Raw genomic sequence first — 15,404 nt, forward strand, 5'->3', positions numbered from 1 at the left:
CAATAGAAATTCATGGAGGAATACCTGGAAGTATACCTGCATAAATTCCCGGAGGAATTCCTTGGAAGAATTCACTGGATGAAAAACTGGAGCAATTCCAGGAGCAATCCCTGGAGGAGACATTCCTGAATAAACTTATTGAGGAATTCCTGAAGGATTCCCTGATGACATTTCAGGAAGATTTTTTAAAGGAATCTCTAGAGGATTTCCTGGACAAACTCCTGGAGAAATTGCCGTTAAAATTTGTGAAGGCACTGCTGTAAGAGTTTCTGAAGGAATTCTTTTAATAATTCCTGGAGATATTCCTGAGGGAATTCCTGAAGAAATTCCTGGGGTAATCCCTGGAAGAATTCTTGAAGGAATTCCTGAAGGAGTCCCTGGAGGAAATCTAGGAAGAAAGGAGTGACAGGAGGGCTGCCTGGAGAAATTACTGGAGGAATCCCTGGTGAAACCCCTAGAGAAATCCCTGGAGAAACTCCTGAAAGAACTCTTGGACGAACCCCCAAAGAATCCCTGAAAGAATTCCTGGATGAATCTCTTGAGGAGATCTTGGAAGAATCCCTGGAGGTATTCCTGGAAGAATTCCTGGATAGATTCCCGGAAGAATTCCTGGGGGAATTTCTGAAGGAATCCCTGGAAAATTTCTTGTAGTAGGAATTTATGGAGAAATTCCTGGAAGTGCTCCCTGATCATTTCCTGGAGGGATTTCTAAAAGATTTCCCAGAGGAATGCCTGGGGCTAGTCTGAAGGAATGCCAGGAGGAATCCCTATAGAAATTCCATTAGCAATCCCTGAAGGAATTCCTGGAGGAACTCCTGGAGAATCTCTAGAGAGGAATTCCTGGAGGAATTAATTGAAGAATTCTCTGAAGCAATTCCAGGAGGAATCTCTGGAAGAATTCCTGGACGAGTCTCTAATAGAACTTATGAAGCTGAAGAATCTCTAGAGGAATTCCTGGATGAATTTCTGGAGGAATTCCTCGATGAATTTCTTGAGGAAGAATCCCTGCAGGAACACTCGGAGAAATCCCTTGAGAAATTTAAAAGGAATACCTGCTTGAATTCCCAGAGGAATTCCTGGAAGAATTCCTGGAGGAATCCCTAGAGGAATTTTTAGACGAGTCTCTAGAGCAACTAAGGAAAAATAACTAGAGAAATTCCTGGATGAATTTCTGGAGTAATGCCTAGAGGAATTTCTAGATGTATTGCTTGGGAAATCCCTGCAAAAACACCCGGAGCAATCCCTGGAGGTATTTTATGTAGAAGAATACCTGCATGAATTCCCAGAGCAATTCCTGAGTGTATTCTAGGAAGAGATTCTGAAATAAATCATGAAGTAAATACTGAAAAAATCGTCGGAGGAAATACTGAAGAAATCACAATAAGGAACTTCTATAGGAATCCCTGTAGCAGTTCTTGAAGGAATCCCTGAATGAATTCCTGAGGAAACCCCAGCAGGAATCCCAGAAGCAATCCCAAGAGGAATTCCGAAGATAATCCCTAAACCGATCCTGGATGAATACCTGAAGGAACTCCAGGAGGAATCCCGAAAGCAATCCCATGACGAATTCCTTGAATCTTTGGATGGCTTTTTCAACGAATTTCTGGAGGAATTTCTTCAGGAATTTCTGGAAAAAAAATCTGATGGAATTCATCTCTGCATTATTTTGTGGACGAATTATTGAAGGAATCCTTGAGTGGACTCCTAAAAATTTGTTTGTTTAATTTATTTAAGGAATTCCTGTATCAATTTTTGAATGATTTCTGGTAAAATTTTCTGAAGAAATTCCTTGAAGAAATTCCTCCCAAAATATTTTGAATAAATCCATATGGAATTATTGGAGCAATCTCTAGCAAAATTCTTGAAGGAATATATGGAGAAATCCCTGAGAAAATCTCTGAAGAAATACCTGCAGAAATACCTAAAAACCACTTGCATAACAGTCCCAGAAGGATTTGAGAAAACAGAATTTGAAGTTTGAAAACTCGTTTCCATATAAAACATTGGAAAATCGCCATAACTTGAATGATGAATAACTTATTTTCATCATCTCGAAACTTCACAGATTGTTTTGCATTCCAATACATATCTGTGAAAAATATGACGTTTTCTATAAAACTGCTCAGTTTTGTGTTACAGCGTAAAAAAAAATATGATGGGACTGTTAAGCTGGTACTTTTAACGTGGGATGAACATGTATTCATATTTTTGAAAAGGCTTCTCATCGAATTCCAAGAGTAACCAATCAGAATCATACAAGATTACCCAGAGGGATACCACTAATATTTTTCTAAAAGTGCTTTTGAAAGAATTCCAATATATTACATAAAAGAATCCCTCATTGTTTACCACACATTGTACAAATCGATGCAATGGGAAGCAAAGAAAGCACTTCAACCAATAGCCAGAAGTACTGAAAGAACACTAAGGTGAAGATTGTCCGTGTCCCTAGTCCTAACTGCATCCAACTATGGAACAGCCTATTTTAGTAATTAAAGGAAAAGCTTTGGTCCTTATTACATTTCATACCTTGGTAAAAGTGAAAGGTCTAGGTTTGGTTCTGGCCGAGATGGATCTTGCACCGCACCAAGGAAAAAATGGATTAGTAATCCTAATCTTTTATTCGGTATTCACTGGTTTGAGGCAGTAGGGACTAGGGTTCCGATGCATGGTCAATATCAGTATCATTTCTTGACTATTTCGTTGAGGAATCCGATTTTGACTGAAAAAGGAGCGTGTTAAAAGCGGAACTCAATCAGAATCCTTCCTTGCGAAGTAGTTGAAAATGACTACATACTGTAACAAAACCGAATACTTTATAACTTCTCAATGGTGATAAAGTAATACGGCATGCACTACACAAAGGACACGGGGTATACCACAATAGATCAAATATTGGTCGCGGTGGTTATGTCCCGAACAGAAAAAAAAGGTGAAGATTGACAGGCCAAGTTCCAGCAGTAATGTAGATTCAGAAAGAAGAAAAAAGTAAGACAAAGTTATTGTGGCTGGCGTACAGTTCTGCGCATAGCCGATCGCTGCACAACTCATGGTATGAGGATTGAAGTAAAGAATTGCAAATACCGGCAAGTTGAGATCATCAAGATCTAAGTATATACACTGTCATGCACAATCTCCTCTCCAATTTGAAATCATTAAGTCAATCAAACTACCTTATAAATATTAATCGAAATGGACAATTATCCTCACAAATTATGTAAGTGAGGAGGTCACAACTTCAACATGTTTGGAATAGTTTGAGTAGTTAGCTAGAACAACACATTGTTTGCATTGCGTAAATGATATGGAAGTGACAGGTAAGTAAATAGCTAAGTGATGATTCAAATGTAATTTAAAAGCTTCATTTTTTATTACATGTTCAGTTTTGATCCTCTGCTGCAAAGAAAAATCAAGTCACGTTACTGTATGAGCTTCGGTGTATCGAGACACCATTGCCACATGTCATCAATTACAGACACATATCCTCGGTGGTTATTCCACATCGAGCAGTCTGTTTGAACGGCCGTGAGCGGTTTTCTTCTCGGAACAATGACAATCAAATCGGTAGTAATTAGCGGAAAATTTTGGAAAATCTGAACGTTGAGACTTATGCATTGAGGCAGTGATTTTAGGCGACTTTGTTATCTTTTTTTTTCATTAAAAAATAGTCTAACAAGTGAATTAGGCATACTGTGCCAGTAAAAGAATGTGATTTCAGTTGGTTAAGTAAACACTACATCGTAAACGATACCATCTCTGTAGGTTAGAACCGTGAATGGAAATCGGTTCATCATTTATTTAGAGTCAAATAAAATCGATAATATGTCATTCGGATACCGTGTATCTATTCCAGCGGTTAACGGGCATAGTGGCCGGTAAAAAAACGCAAGGCGTACCCCCAGGCTGGTGTCCTAGTGTCTATCCATCGTTATGTGACATTTAACTTCACAACCCCGTGAGTGATACATGCCCACATTAAATGCCTCAGAATTGTGCGATCGAGAAGAGGTAAAATTGTGTTTGTCGCTCATACAGAAGCCCCCTGTGAGAAAATTATGTTCTCCTACGGTAATTACTGAGCCACCTCGGAGGTGGCAATTTAAGTGTTGTCATGAGGAAGACCTCAGTTTGGTCGCATATTTAATAGTTCCTGCTAATGCAAGCGCCTGCAGAAACGAAGGATTGCCGATTGCAGCTGAAAAAGAAACGTGGGAAGCACCTACCTTCCTACGGTGAAACGATCGATATGAATGAATTTTAAATAGGTTAATCTGGAGTGGTATAACCGATTTGCAACGTTGTTGCTAGTGAACCATGGCTCAAGGGATAATGGATCAATTTGAACTCGTAGTGTTGAGCCTCATAAATTGGCCTATCTGTTAGTGTGGAATTATAATCCTTATAGAATGAGTGACGCAAATCAAGAACCTCCCAGTAGTGAAACTAGTGAATCTATAAATAGTTGTGTTCTAGTTAAAATTACTCCAAGCCAAGACGACGAAAGTGATAAAACGGCTAGCACAAGCATTTCACCCGACGGACCTTACACGAGTGAAGCAAAACCTGCCCGAAACGGCAGTTTACCGGAGGGTATACTATACCGATCTTCTCTCAATGTGATACTGCCAAATTTTATCGAACATGAACAACGTGCCAGCTCTCCGTTCCCCGAAGCATCACGCCAAAGACAACCAAGGACAGCTCATTCAAGCCCAGTTCAAGCGAGACGCAGATTTAGCCAAGATACACACGGCTTCATAACGGGCAATAAAAGTGTCGAAGAATCCAATAAGGTGCGTAGAAAATATTATAAGGTCCATTAGTTACAATGTTAGTGTCACAAATTCATTCCGTTGCCAGTATCTATTTCCTAAATCAAAAATCGAGAACAAGACAATTGACTAGGTAAAGTGTAAAAACTGTGAAGAAGTGAAGATTGGCATTCCCATTTTTTATTCGTGTTTCACTGCATTCATTGTCTGCTGAATGCCTTTCTTCTTTCATTCAATTCTTTTCATGAGTATTTTCTTACACATCGTAAAATGTTCGATTTCTGGTAAACGATGTTCAATTCGACTTAATAAACAAATGGAACAGATTGTTAGGGTTCCAATGAGGGGTGAAATGAATACCCCCGGGGGGTAAAATCTCAGAAAAAAATCCAATTAATTACAATACACATGTTTTGTGTTGATTAGAAATATAATCGAGAGTTATGCTGCCGTAATTCTGCAAAGTGCAAAGTGATGTAAGCAACATTGACAATTTTTGCACATGTTTGGTTATTGTGACTCTAGCACTTGGCCATTCTCTAAGTCTTCTTCCATAGATGCTAGATTACTACTAGATCTTGCATCCTTATATAGCGAGCATACCACAGGGTTATTATTTCATCAGATATAAAGCAATAGACGTCGAAATTTTGAATGTCGCTCACGTCAATTTGTAGAATTACGGCAGTATGGCAGATATGTTACTCAGTGAAAATCTTAATTAGTAAAATGAATGAAGGAATGAGAACATTAATTCATAAAAATGAGATTCATTTTGATCCCTCAGTGTAGAATTTTCACCATTCAAATTTATTGTACTCAATGACAATTAATGCGTAAATAAAAAAAAAACAAACATGTTTTATTGTTACCGACGACAGAGTTTTTTTTTAATTTTCAACTGAGTTGTTTCTACGCGTAAAAGAAATCTGGCTGTATTCGTCGGTGAAACATCGATCTGAACATTGGTAAATATTCTTCGTATGACCCTATTATATTCTACATATTTTGTTCTTGCACTTGCTCACTGCATAGTCAGTATTGAAAAGAGTCCTGGAAATTCCAAAACTTCTTCTGTTTTTTTCTAGTTAGCTTCGATACTTGTAATGTATCCACGATGATATGAAAATGAAACAAATATTTGAAAAGCTAGGCCCACTGTGCAGACAACTGGATTTGAAGAAAAAAAATAAAAAGAATATCAGATTATTCACGTATGAACAACTAAGTTGAAGCAATTTGTTGAATGTTGGGAGAAAGAAATTCAGACAACCATACCAACCGTTTCATTTTCAGGGGGTGGATTTGTATGCAGAGTAATTAAGAGTGGCGTAGCAAAAATGGTTATTGCATACTCCATGGCAAATCGAATTCCTGGGATGGGACACTGTATTTACCTCGAGTTCCCTGGCCCTGGACATGGCCCTGCTTAGGCTTTTGAATTAGTGCGCATTATTTTGAACTCAGTTTCTCAATAAGATAGTTGGCATTTTTCTTTCCGCAGCAACCATTCTTTCGCAATGGAATCACACTTTGGTCCTATATTTCCACTAATCAATTTCGTAGCTTCCACCACATTAGCAATGTTGTTTTCACAAAACTACACATCTATCAACTGGCCAAGAATTTAGTCGCATTTTCTCGATGGCGGGCATAGCCATTTTTTTCATTACGGCAGACTCCGACCGTGATGCTCTCTCTAATCAAAATATCACCGGCACCATACGGAAGATACAAAATACAGTGTATCAAACAGTTGTCCGTACAGCAATTTATTTTCTTCAAAACATTTTTTTTGTTCAAATGTTCTTATTTTAATAGAAGTGCGCGACTATTTGCGATGGTCGGTCGGTCGGTTTTCTCGGTAGTGAGCGCGAGAGTGTAGAATGCGGAATCAGAAGCGCGCAGCTATTTTCGTGGGTAGGTTGGTTTTCACGGTTAAGTACAGTAGACGTTCGGTCGGTGCAAACGGTTTAACTGCAAGTCCGGTAAGTGCAACAAAATTGCAGTTATAGCACCGGTATCCACCGAAACGGTGCGTCAAGTTAACCCAATTGAACAGTCGAATGAATTTTGCGTTCATTTAAGGACAAACGTCTTGAAATCCCGCTTCAGGAGTGCATCAGAACTTCAAACGCACAAATCTTAAGAAGTAAGCTTCACACAACAGTGCATTTTATTATTCTGTTCTTGCTCACTTGTAAGAAGTTTGAAATAAGAAGATCAGCTGCGCTGGTTTTGTTTTGTAACTCTCTAGCTCAGGGAATAGGGGATTAGGGTTCTCAGGGTCGCTTTATAGGATGGCTTGAACCCTCAGTTTCCTCACTCGTTTGGGGACACTTTACTAACAGGAACTAAAGAATAATCTTCTCACAAATAGAGCACAGTATCAAACAGGAATGAACGGTCATATAAACACAGACAATAAAGGGAGGGGGGGCAACTCGACTATACAAATGGTTTCCGACGGATCATGGGAACAGTGAGGCTTGAAGACTCCGTTATGAGTCCGGAACAAGGCGGAAAACACAAAATGGTGAAAAAGACATTACCAGGGCTGCGTTCTGAATGAATTAGCTAACATTGAGGCAATTTACATAGTACAATAATTTATTCTATGGTGACGTCACATAATAGGGCTACTTGCATGATCCGGATATTCATTGGTGGATGTTTGGTGGTTGTTCGACTTCATCGGCGGCCATAGCCGATGTTATTCACGGAAAGTGGCGGGGCGCAGGCAGATAGCGATGGCGGCAGATACCAGCGGGAACTATGAATGGCAATGGCGGCTCCTACAGGCAGGCCGGTGAACCAAAATAGTCGTTGGTGGAATGGGTCATCACCTCGCGCCGGGACGCAGTTTCGGGGCACGAAACACCGTTTTTCCGATCGATGACGGGAACGTTCGCCCGGGAAAGTGGTTCCCGGGGATCTTCTGTCGGTAGTAGAACAAAAGCACAGAGAAAAAGGCCCAATTGATGAGCGGTTTGTAGTTAGCCTCCATTTAGCCTCCAAAAATAATTTGCTGTTGTAGGGTTTTTGGAGGCTAACTACAAATCGTTGGAGGCTAACTTTTTGGGGCATTGTAGGGCAAAACCAAGGACGCCAATCGAAATATCAGCTCATTTCCAATCGAAAAACATATAAAAACTTTGAATTTTCCTTAAAAATAACGAGTTACAAACGAAAAACAATTTTTCCATAGTAACTTGCATGCAAGTTTGGAGGCTAACTACAAATCTTTGGAGGCTAACTTTTTGGGGCATTGTTGGGCAAAACCAAGGACGCCGATCGAAATATCAGCTCATTTCCAATCAGAAAACATATAAAAACTTTTAATTTATCTTAAATTTTTCCAAATAGAGAAGAAAAACAAAATTTCGTTAGGCACTGACATGCAACATTGGAGGCTAACTACAGAAATGATGAAAACCTTAGAAGGCTCAGGTTTTTGGCTAAACAAAGTCACAATCCGCATACTGGAAGTTAGCTGGGACCCTAAGGAAGCGATTGAGACCTACGAATTGAAAATCAATGTTGGTTTACTAAAAAAATTTCATGAAATACGGATTTTGCAATTTTGTTCATAGATTTATCTGATTTTCAAGCACAAGCCCCCACAAAAGTTTGGAGGCTAAGGTTTTGGCAAACCGAAAGGTCGCAACCCGCATATTGGGAGTTAGCTGGGACCCTAAGGAAGCGATTGCTCCTAAGTATTTAAAAATCCGTGTTGGTTTACTAAAAAAAATTCATGAAATACGGATTTTGCAATTTTGTTCTTAGATTGATCTGATTTTCAAGCACAAGCCCCCACAAAAGTTTGGAGGCTAAGGTTTTGGCAAACCGAAAGGTCGCAACCCGCATATTGGGAGTTAGCTGGGACCCTAAGGAAGCGTTTGCGCCCAAGTATTTGAAAATCCGTGTTGGTTTACTAAAAAAAATTCATGAAATACGGATTTTGCAATTTTGTTCTTAGATTGATCTGATTTTCAAGCACAAGCCCCCACAAAAGTTTGGAGGCTAAGGTTTTGGCAAACCGAAAGGTCGCAACCCGCATATTGGGAGTTAGCGGGGACCCTAAGGAAGCGTTTGCGCCCAAGTATTTGAAAATCCGTGTGGGTTTACTAAAAAAATTTCATGAAATACGGATTTTGCAATTTTGTTCTTAGATTGATCTGATTTTCAAGCACAAGCCCCCACAAAAGTTTGGAGGCTAAGGTTTTGGCAAACCGAAAGGTCGCAACCCGCATATTGGGAGTTAGCTGGGACCCTAAGGAAGCGTTTGCGCCCAAGTATTTGAAAATCCGTGTTGGTTTACTAAAAAAAATTCATGAAATACGGATTTTGCAATTTTGTTCTTAGATTGATCTGATTTTCAAGCACAAGCCCCCATAAAAGTTTGGAGGCTAAGGTTTTGGCAAACCGAAAGGTCGCAACCCGCATATTGGGAGTTAGCTGGGACCCTAAGGAAGCGATTGCTCCTAAGTATTTAAAAATCCGTGTTGGTTTACTAAAAACATTTCATGAAATACGGATTTTGCAATTTTGTTCTTAGATTGATCTGATTTTCAAGCACAAGCCCCCACAAAAGTTTGGAGGCTAAGGTTTTGGCAAACCGAAAGGTCGCAACCCGCATATTGGGAGTTAGCTGGGACCCTAAGGAAGCGTTTGCGCCCAAGTATTTGAAAATCCGTGTGGGTTTACTAAAAAAATTTCATGAAATACGGATTTTGCAATTTTGTTCTTAGATTGATCTGATTTTCAAGCACAAGCCCCCACAAAAGTTTGGAGGCTAAGGTTTTGGCAAACCGAAAGGTCGCAACCCGCATATTGGGAGTTAGCTGGGACCCTAAGGAAGCGTTTGCGCCCAAGTATTTGAAAATCCGTGTGGGTTTACTAAAAAAAATTCATGAAATACGGATTTTGCAATTTTGTTCTTAGATTGATCTGATTTTCAAGCACAAGCCCCCACAAAAGTTTGGAGGCTAAGGTTTTGGCAAACCGAAAGGTCGCAACCCGCATATTGGGAGTTAGCTGGGACCCTAAGGAAGCGTTTGCGCCCAAGTATTTGAAAATCCGTGTGGGTTTACTAAAAAAATTTCATGAAATACGGATTTTGCAATTTTGTTCTTAGATTGATCTGATTTTCAAGCACAAGCCCCCACAAAAGTTTGGAGGCTAAGGTTTTGGCAAACCGAAAGGTCGCAACCCGCATATTGGAAGTTAGCTGGGACCCTAAGGAAGCGTTTGCGCCCAAGTATTTAAATATCCGTGTTGGTTTACTAAAAAAATTTCATGAAATACGGATTTTGCAATTTTGTTCGTAGATTGATCTGATTTTCAAGCACAAGCCCCCACAAAAGTTTGGAGGCTAAGGTTTTGGCAAACCGAAAGGTCGCAACCCGCATATTGGGAGTTAGCTGGGACCCTAAGGAAGCGTTTGCGCCCAAGTATTTGAAAATCCGTGTGGGTTTACTAAAAAAATTTCATGAAATACGGATTTTGCAATTTTGTTCTTAGATTGATCTGATTTTCAAGCACAAGCCCCCACAAAAGTTTGGAGGCTAAGGTTTTGGCAAACCGAAAGGTCGCAACCCGCATATTGGGAGTTAGCTGGGACCCTAAGGAAGCGATTGCTCCTAAGTATTTGAAAATCCGTGTTGGTTTACTAAAAAAATTTCATGAAATACGGATTTTGCAATTTTGTTCTTAGATTGATCTGATTTTCAAGCACAAGCCCCCACAAAAGTTTGGAGGCTAAGGTTTTGGCAAACCGAAAGGTCGCAACCCGCATATTGGGAGTTAGCTGGGACCCTAAGGAAGCGTTTGCGCCCAAGTATTTGAAAATCCGTGTGGGTTTACTAAAAAAATTTCATGAAATACGGATTTTGCAATTTTGTTCTTAGATTGATCTGATTTTCAAGCACAAGCCCCCACAAAAGTTTGGAGGCTAAGGTTTTGGCAAACCGAAAGGTCGCAACCCGCATATTGGGAGTTAGCTGGGACCCTAAGGAAGCGTTTGCGCCCAAGTATTTGAAAATCCGTGTTGGTTTACTAAAAAAAATTCATGAAATACGGATTTTGCAATTTTGTTCATAGATTTATCTGATTTTCAAGCACAAGCCCCCACAAAAGTTTGGAGGCTAAGGTTTTGGCAAACCGAAAGGTCGCAACCCGCATATTGGGAGTTAGCTGGGACCCTAAGGAAGCGATTGCTCCTAAGTATTTAAAAATCCGTGTTGGTTTACTAAAAAAATTTCATGAAATACGGATTTTGCAATTTTGTTCTTAGATTGATCTGATTTTCAAGCACAAGCCCCCACAAAAGTTTGGAGGCTAAGGTTTTGGCAAACCGAAAGGTCGCAACCCGCATATTGGAAGTTAGCTGGGACCCTAAGGAAGCGTTTGCGCCCAAGTATTTGGAAATCCGTGTTGGTTTACTAAAAAAAATTCATGAAATACGGATTTTGCAATTTTGTTCTTAGATTGATCTGATTTTCAAGCACAAGCCCCCACAAAAGTTTGGAGGCTAAGGTTTTGGCAAACCGAAAGGTCGCAACCCGCATATTGGGAGTTAGCTGGGACCCTAAGGAAGCGTTTGCGCCCAAGTATTTGAAAATCCGTGTGGGTTTACTAAAAAAATTTCATGAAATACGGATTTTGCAATTTTGTTCTTAGATTGATCTGATTTTCAAGCACAAGCCCCCACAAAAGTTTGGAGGCTAAGGTTTTGGCAAACCGAAAGGTCGCAACCCGCATATTGGGAGTTAGCTGGGACCCTAAGGAAGCGATTGCTCCTAAGTAATTAAAAATCCGTGTTGGTTTACTAAAAAAATTTCATGAAATACGGATTTTGCAATTTTGTTCTTAGATTGATCTGATTTTCAAGCACAAGCCCCCACAAAAGTTTGGAGGCTAAGGTTTTGGCAAACCGAAAGGTCGCAACCCGCATATTGGGAGTTAGCTGGGACCCTAAGGAAGCGTTTGCGCCCAAGTATTTGAAAATCCGTGTGGGTTTACTAAAAAAATTTCATGAAATACGGATTTTGCAATTTTGTTCTTAGATTGATCTGATTTTCAAGCACAAGCCCCCACAAAAGTTTGGAGGCTAAGGTTTTGGCAAACCGAAAGGTCGCAACCCGCATATTGGGAGTTAGCTGGGACCCTAAGGAAGCGATTGCTCCTAAGTATTTAAAAATCCGTGTTGGTTTACTAAAAAAATTTCATGAAATACGGATTTTGCAATTTTGTTCGTAGATTGATCTGATTTTCAAGCACAAGCCCCCACAAAAGTTTGGAGGCTAAGGTTTTGGCAAACCGAAAGGTCGCAACCCGCATATTGGGAGTTAGCGGGGACCCTAAGGAAGCGTTTGCGCCCAAGTATTTGAAAATCCGTGTGGGTTTACTAAAAAAATTTCATGAAATACGGATTTTGCAATTTTGTTCTTAGATTGATCTGATTTTCAAGCACAAGCCCCCACAAAAGTTTGGAGGCTAAGGTTTTGGCAAACCGAAAGGTCGCAACCCGCATATTGGGAGTAAGCTGGGACCCTAAGAAAGCGTTTGCGCCCAAGTATTTGAAAATCCGTGTGGGTTTACTAAAAAAATTTCATGAAATACGGATTTTGCAATTTTGTTCTTAGATTGATCTGATTTTCAAGCACAAGCCCTCATAAAAGTTTGGAGGCTAAGGTTTTGGCAAACCGAAAGGTCGCAACCCGCATATTGGAAGTTAGCTGGGACCCTAAGGAAGCGATTGCGCCCAAGTATTTGAAAATCCGTGTTGGTTTACTAAAAAAATTCATGAAATACGGATTTTGCAATTTTGTTCTTAGATTGATCTGATTTTCAAGCACAAGCCCCCATAAAAGTTTGGAGGCTAAGGTTTTGGCAAACCGAAAGGTCGCAACCCGCATATTGGGAGTTAGCTGGGACCCTAAGGAAGCGATTGCTCCTAAGTATTTAAAAATCCGTGTTGGTTTACTAAAAAAATTTCATGAAATACGGATTTTGCAATTTTGTTCTTAGATTGATCTGATTTTCAAGCACAAGCCCCCACAAAAGTTTGGAGGCTAAGGTTTTGGCAAACCGAAAGGTCGCAACCCGCATATTGGAAGTTAGCTGGGACCCTAAGGAAGCGTTTGCGCCCAAGTATTTGAAAATCCGTGTTGGTTTACTAAAAAAATTTCATGAAATACGGATTTTGCAATTTTGTTCATAGATTTATCTGATTTTCAAGCACAAGCCCCCACAAAAGTTTGGAGGCTAAGGTTTTGGCAAACCGAAAGGTCGCAACCCGCATATTGGGAGTTAGCTGGGACCCTAAGGAAGCGATTGCTCCTAAGTATTTAAAAATCCGTGTTGGTTTACTAAAAAAATTTCATGAAATACGGATTTTGCAATTTTGTTCTTAGATTGATCTGATTTTCAAGCACAAGCCCCCACAAAAGTTTGGAGGCTAAGGTTTTGGCAAACCGAAAGGTCGCAACCCGCATATTGGAAGTTAGCTGGGACCCTAAGGAAGCGTTTGCGCCCAAGTATTTGAAAATCCGTGTTGGTTTACTAAAAAAATTTCATGAAATACGGATTTTGCAATTTTGTTCATAGATTTATCTGATTTTCAAGCACAAGCCCCCACAAAAGTTTGGAGGCTAAGGTTTTGGCAAACCGAAAGGTCGCAACCCGCATATTGGGAGTTAGCTGGGACCCTAAGGAAGCGATTGCTCCTAAGTATTTGAAAATCCGTGTTGGTTTACTAAAAAAATTTCATGAAATACGGATTTTGCAATTTTGTTCTTAGATTGATCTGATTTTCAAGCACAAGCCCCCACAAAAGTTTGGAGGCTAAGGTTTTGGCAAACCGAAAGGTCGCAACCCGCATATTGGAAGTTAGCTGGGACCCTAAGGAAGCGTTTGCGCCCAAGTATTTGAAAATCCGTGTTGGTTTACTAAAAAAAATTCATGAAATACGGATTTTGCAATTTTGTTCTTAGATTGATCTGATTTTCAAGCACAAGCCCCCACTAAAGTTTGGAGGCTAAGGTTTTGGCAAACCGAAAGGTCGCAACCCGCATATTGGAAGTTAGCTGAGACCCTAAGGAAGCGTTTGCGCCCAAGTATTTGAAAATCCGTGTGGGATAACTAAAAAAATTTCATGAAATACGGATTTTGCAATTTTGTTCTTAGATTGATCTGATTTTCAAGCACAAGCCCCCACAAAAGTTTGGAGGCTAAGGTTTTGGCAAACCGAAAGGTCGCAACCCGCATATTGGAAGTTAGCTGGGACCCTAAGGAAGCGTTTGCGCCCAAGTATTTAAATATCCGTGTTGGTTTACTAAAAAAATTTCATGAAATACGGATTTTGCAATTTTGTTCGTAGATTGATCTGATTTTCAAGCACAAGCCCCCACAAAAGTTTGGAGGCTAAGGTTTTGGCAAACCGAAAGGTCGCAACCCGCATATTGGGAGTTAGCTGGGACCCTAAGGAAGCGTTTGCGCCCAAGTATTTGAAAATCCGTGTGGGTTTACTAAAAAAATTTCATGAAATACGGATTTTGCAATTTTGTTCTTAGATTGATCTGATTTTCAAGCACAAGCCCCCATAAAAGTTTGGAGGCTAAGGTTTTGGCAAACCGAAAGGTCGCAACCCGCATATTGGGAGTTAGCTGGGACCCTAAGGAAGCGATTGCTCCTAAGTATTTAAAAATCCGTGTGGGTTTACTAAAAAAATTTCATGAAATACGGATTTTGCAATTTTGTTCTTAGATTGATGTGATTTTCAAGCACAAGCCCCCACAAAAGTTTGGAGGCTAAGGTTTTGGCAAACCGAAAGGTCGCAACCCGCATATTGGGAGTTAGCTGGGACCCTAAGGAAGCGTTTGCGCCCAAGTATTTGAAAATCCGTGTTGGTTTACTAAAAAAATTTCATGAAATACGGATTTTGCAATTTTGTTCTTAGATTGATCTGATTTTCAAGCACAAGCCCCCACAAAAGTTTGGAGGCTAAGGTTTTGGCAAACCGAAAGGTCGCAACCCGCATATTGGGAGTTAGCTGGGACCCTAAGGAAGCGTTTGCGCCCAAGTATTTGAAAATCCGTGTTGGTTTACTAAAAAAAATTCATGAAATACGGATTTTGCAATTTTGTTCTTAGATTGATCTGATTTTCAAGCACAAGCCCCCACAAAAGTTTGGAGGCTAAGGTTTTGGCAAACCGAAAGGTCGCAACCCGCATATTGGAAGTTAGCTGAGACCCTAAGGAAGCGTTTGCTCCCAAGTATTTGAAAATCCGTGTGGGTTAACTAAAAAAATTTCATGAAATACGGATTTTGCAATTTTGTTCTTAGATTGATCTGATTTTCAAGCACAAGCCCCCACAAAAGTTTGGAGGCTAAGGTTTTGGCAAACCGAAAGGTCGCAACCCGCATATTGGAAGTTAGCTGGGACCCTAAGGAAGCGTTTGCGCCCAAGTATTTAAATATCCGTGTTGGTTTACTAAAAAAATTTCATGAAATACGGATTTTGCAATTTTGTTCGTAGATTGATCTGATTTTCAAGCACAAGCCCCCACAAAAGTTTGGAGGCTAAGGTTTTGGCAAACCGAAAGGTCGCAACCCGCATATTGGGAGTTA

At 40.1% G+C, this 15,404-nt stretch overlaps 1 protein-coding gene across 2 annotated transcripts in view; it reads left to right on the top strand.

Moving 5' to 3' along the window:
• The first annotated feature begins 3,482 nt into the window (after positions 1 to 3,482).
• The window catches only part of LOC109433216 (anoctamin-4), a 133,551-nt gene continuing 121,629 nt past the window's right edge, over positions 3,483 to 15,404 (top strand). The window contains exon 1 of one of the 2 annotated variants that reach the window (XM_062860783.1): positions 3,483 to 4,793. In XM_062860783.1, the coding sequence (XP_062716767.1) occupies positions 4,407 to 4,793 (387 nt within the window). In that variant the 5' untranslated portion in view covers positions 3,483 to 4,406. The remainder of the gene's footprint in view (positions 4,794 to 15,404) is intronic. The other variant, XM_029857012.2, reaches the window with a different exon arrangement.

This window comes from Aedes albopictus, chromosome 3 (assembly GCF_035046485.1).
Source record: "Aedes albopictus strain Foshan chromosome 3, AalbF5, whole genome shotgun sequence".
NCBI classification, from domain to species: Eukaryota; Metazoa; Arthropoda; class Insecta; order Diptera; family Culicidae; genus Aedes; species Aedes albopictus.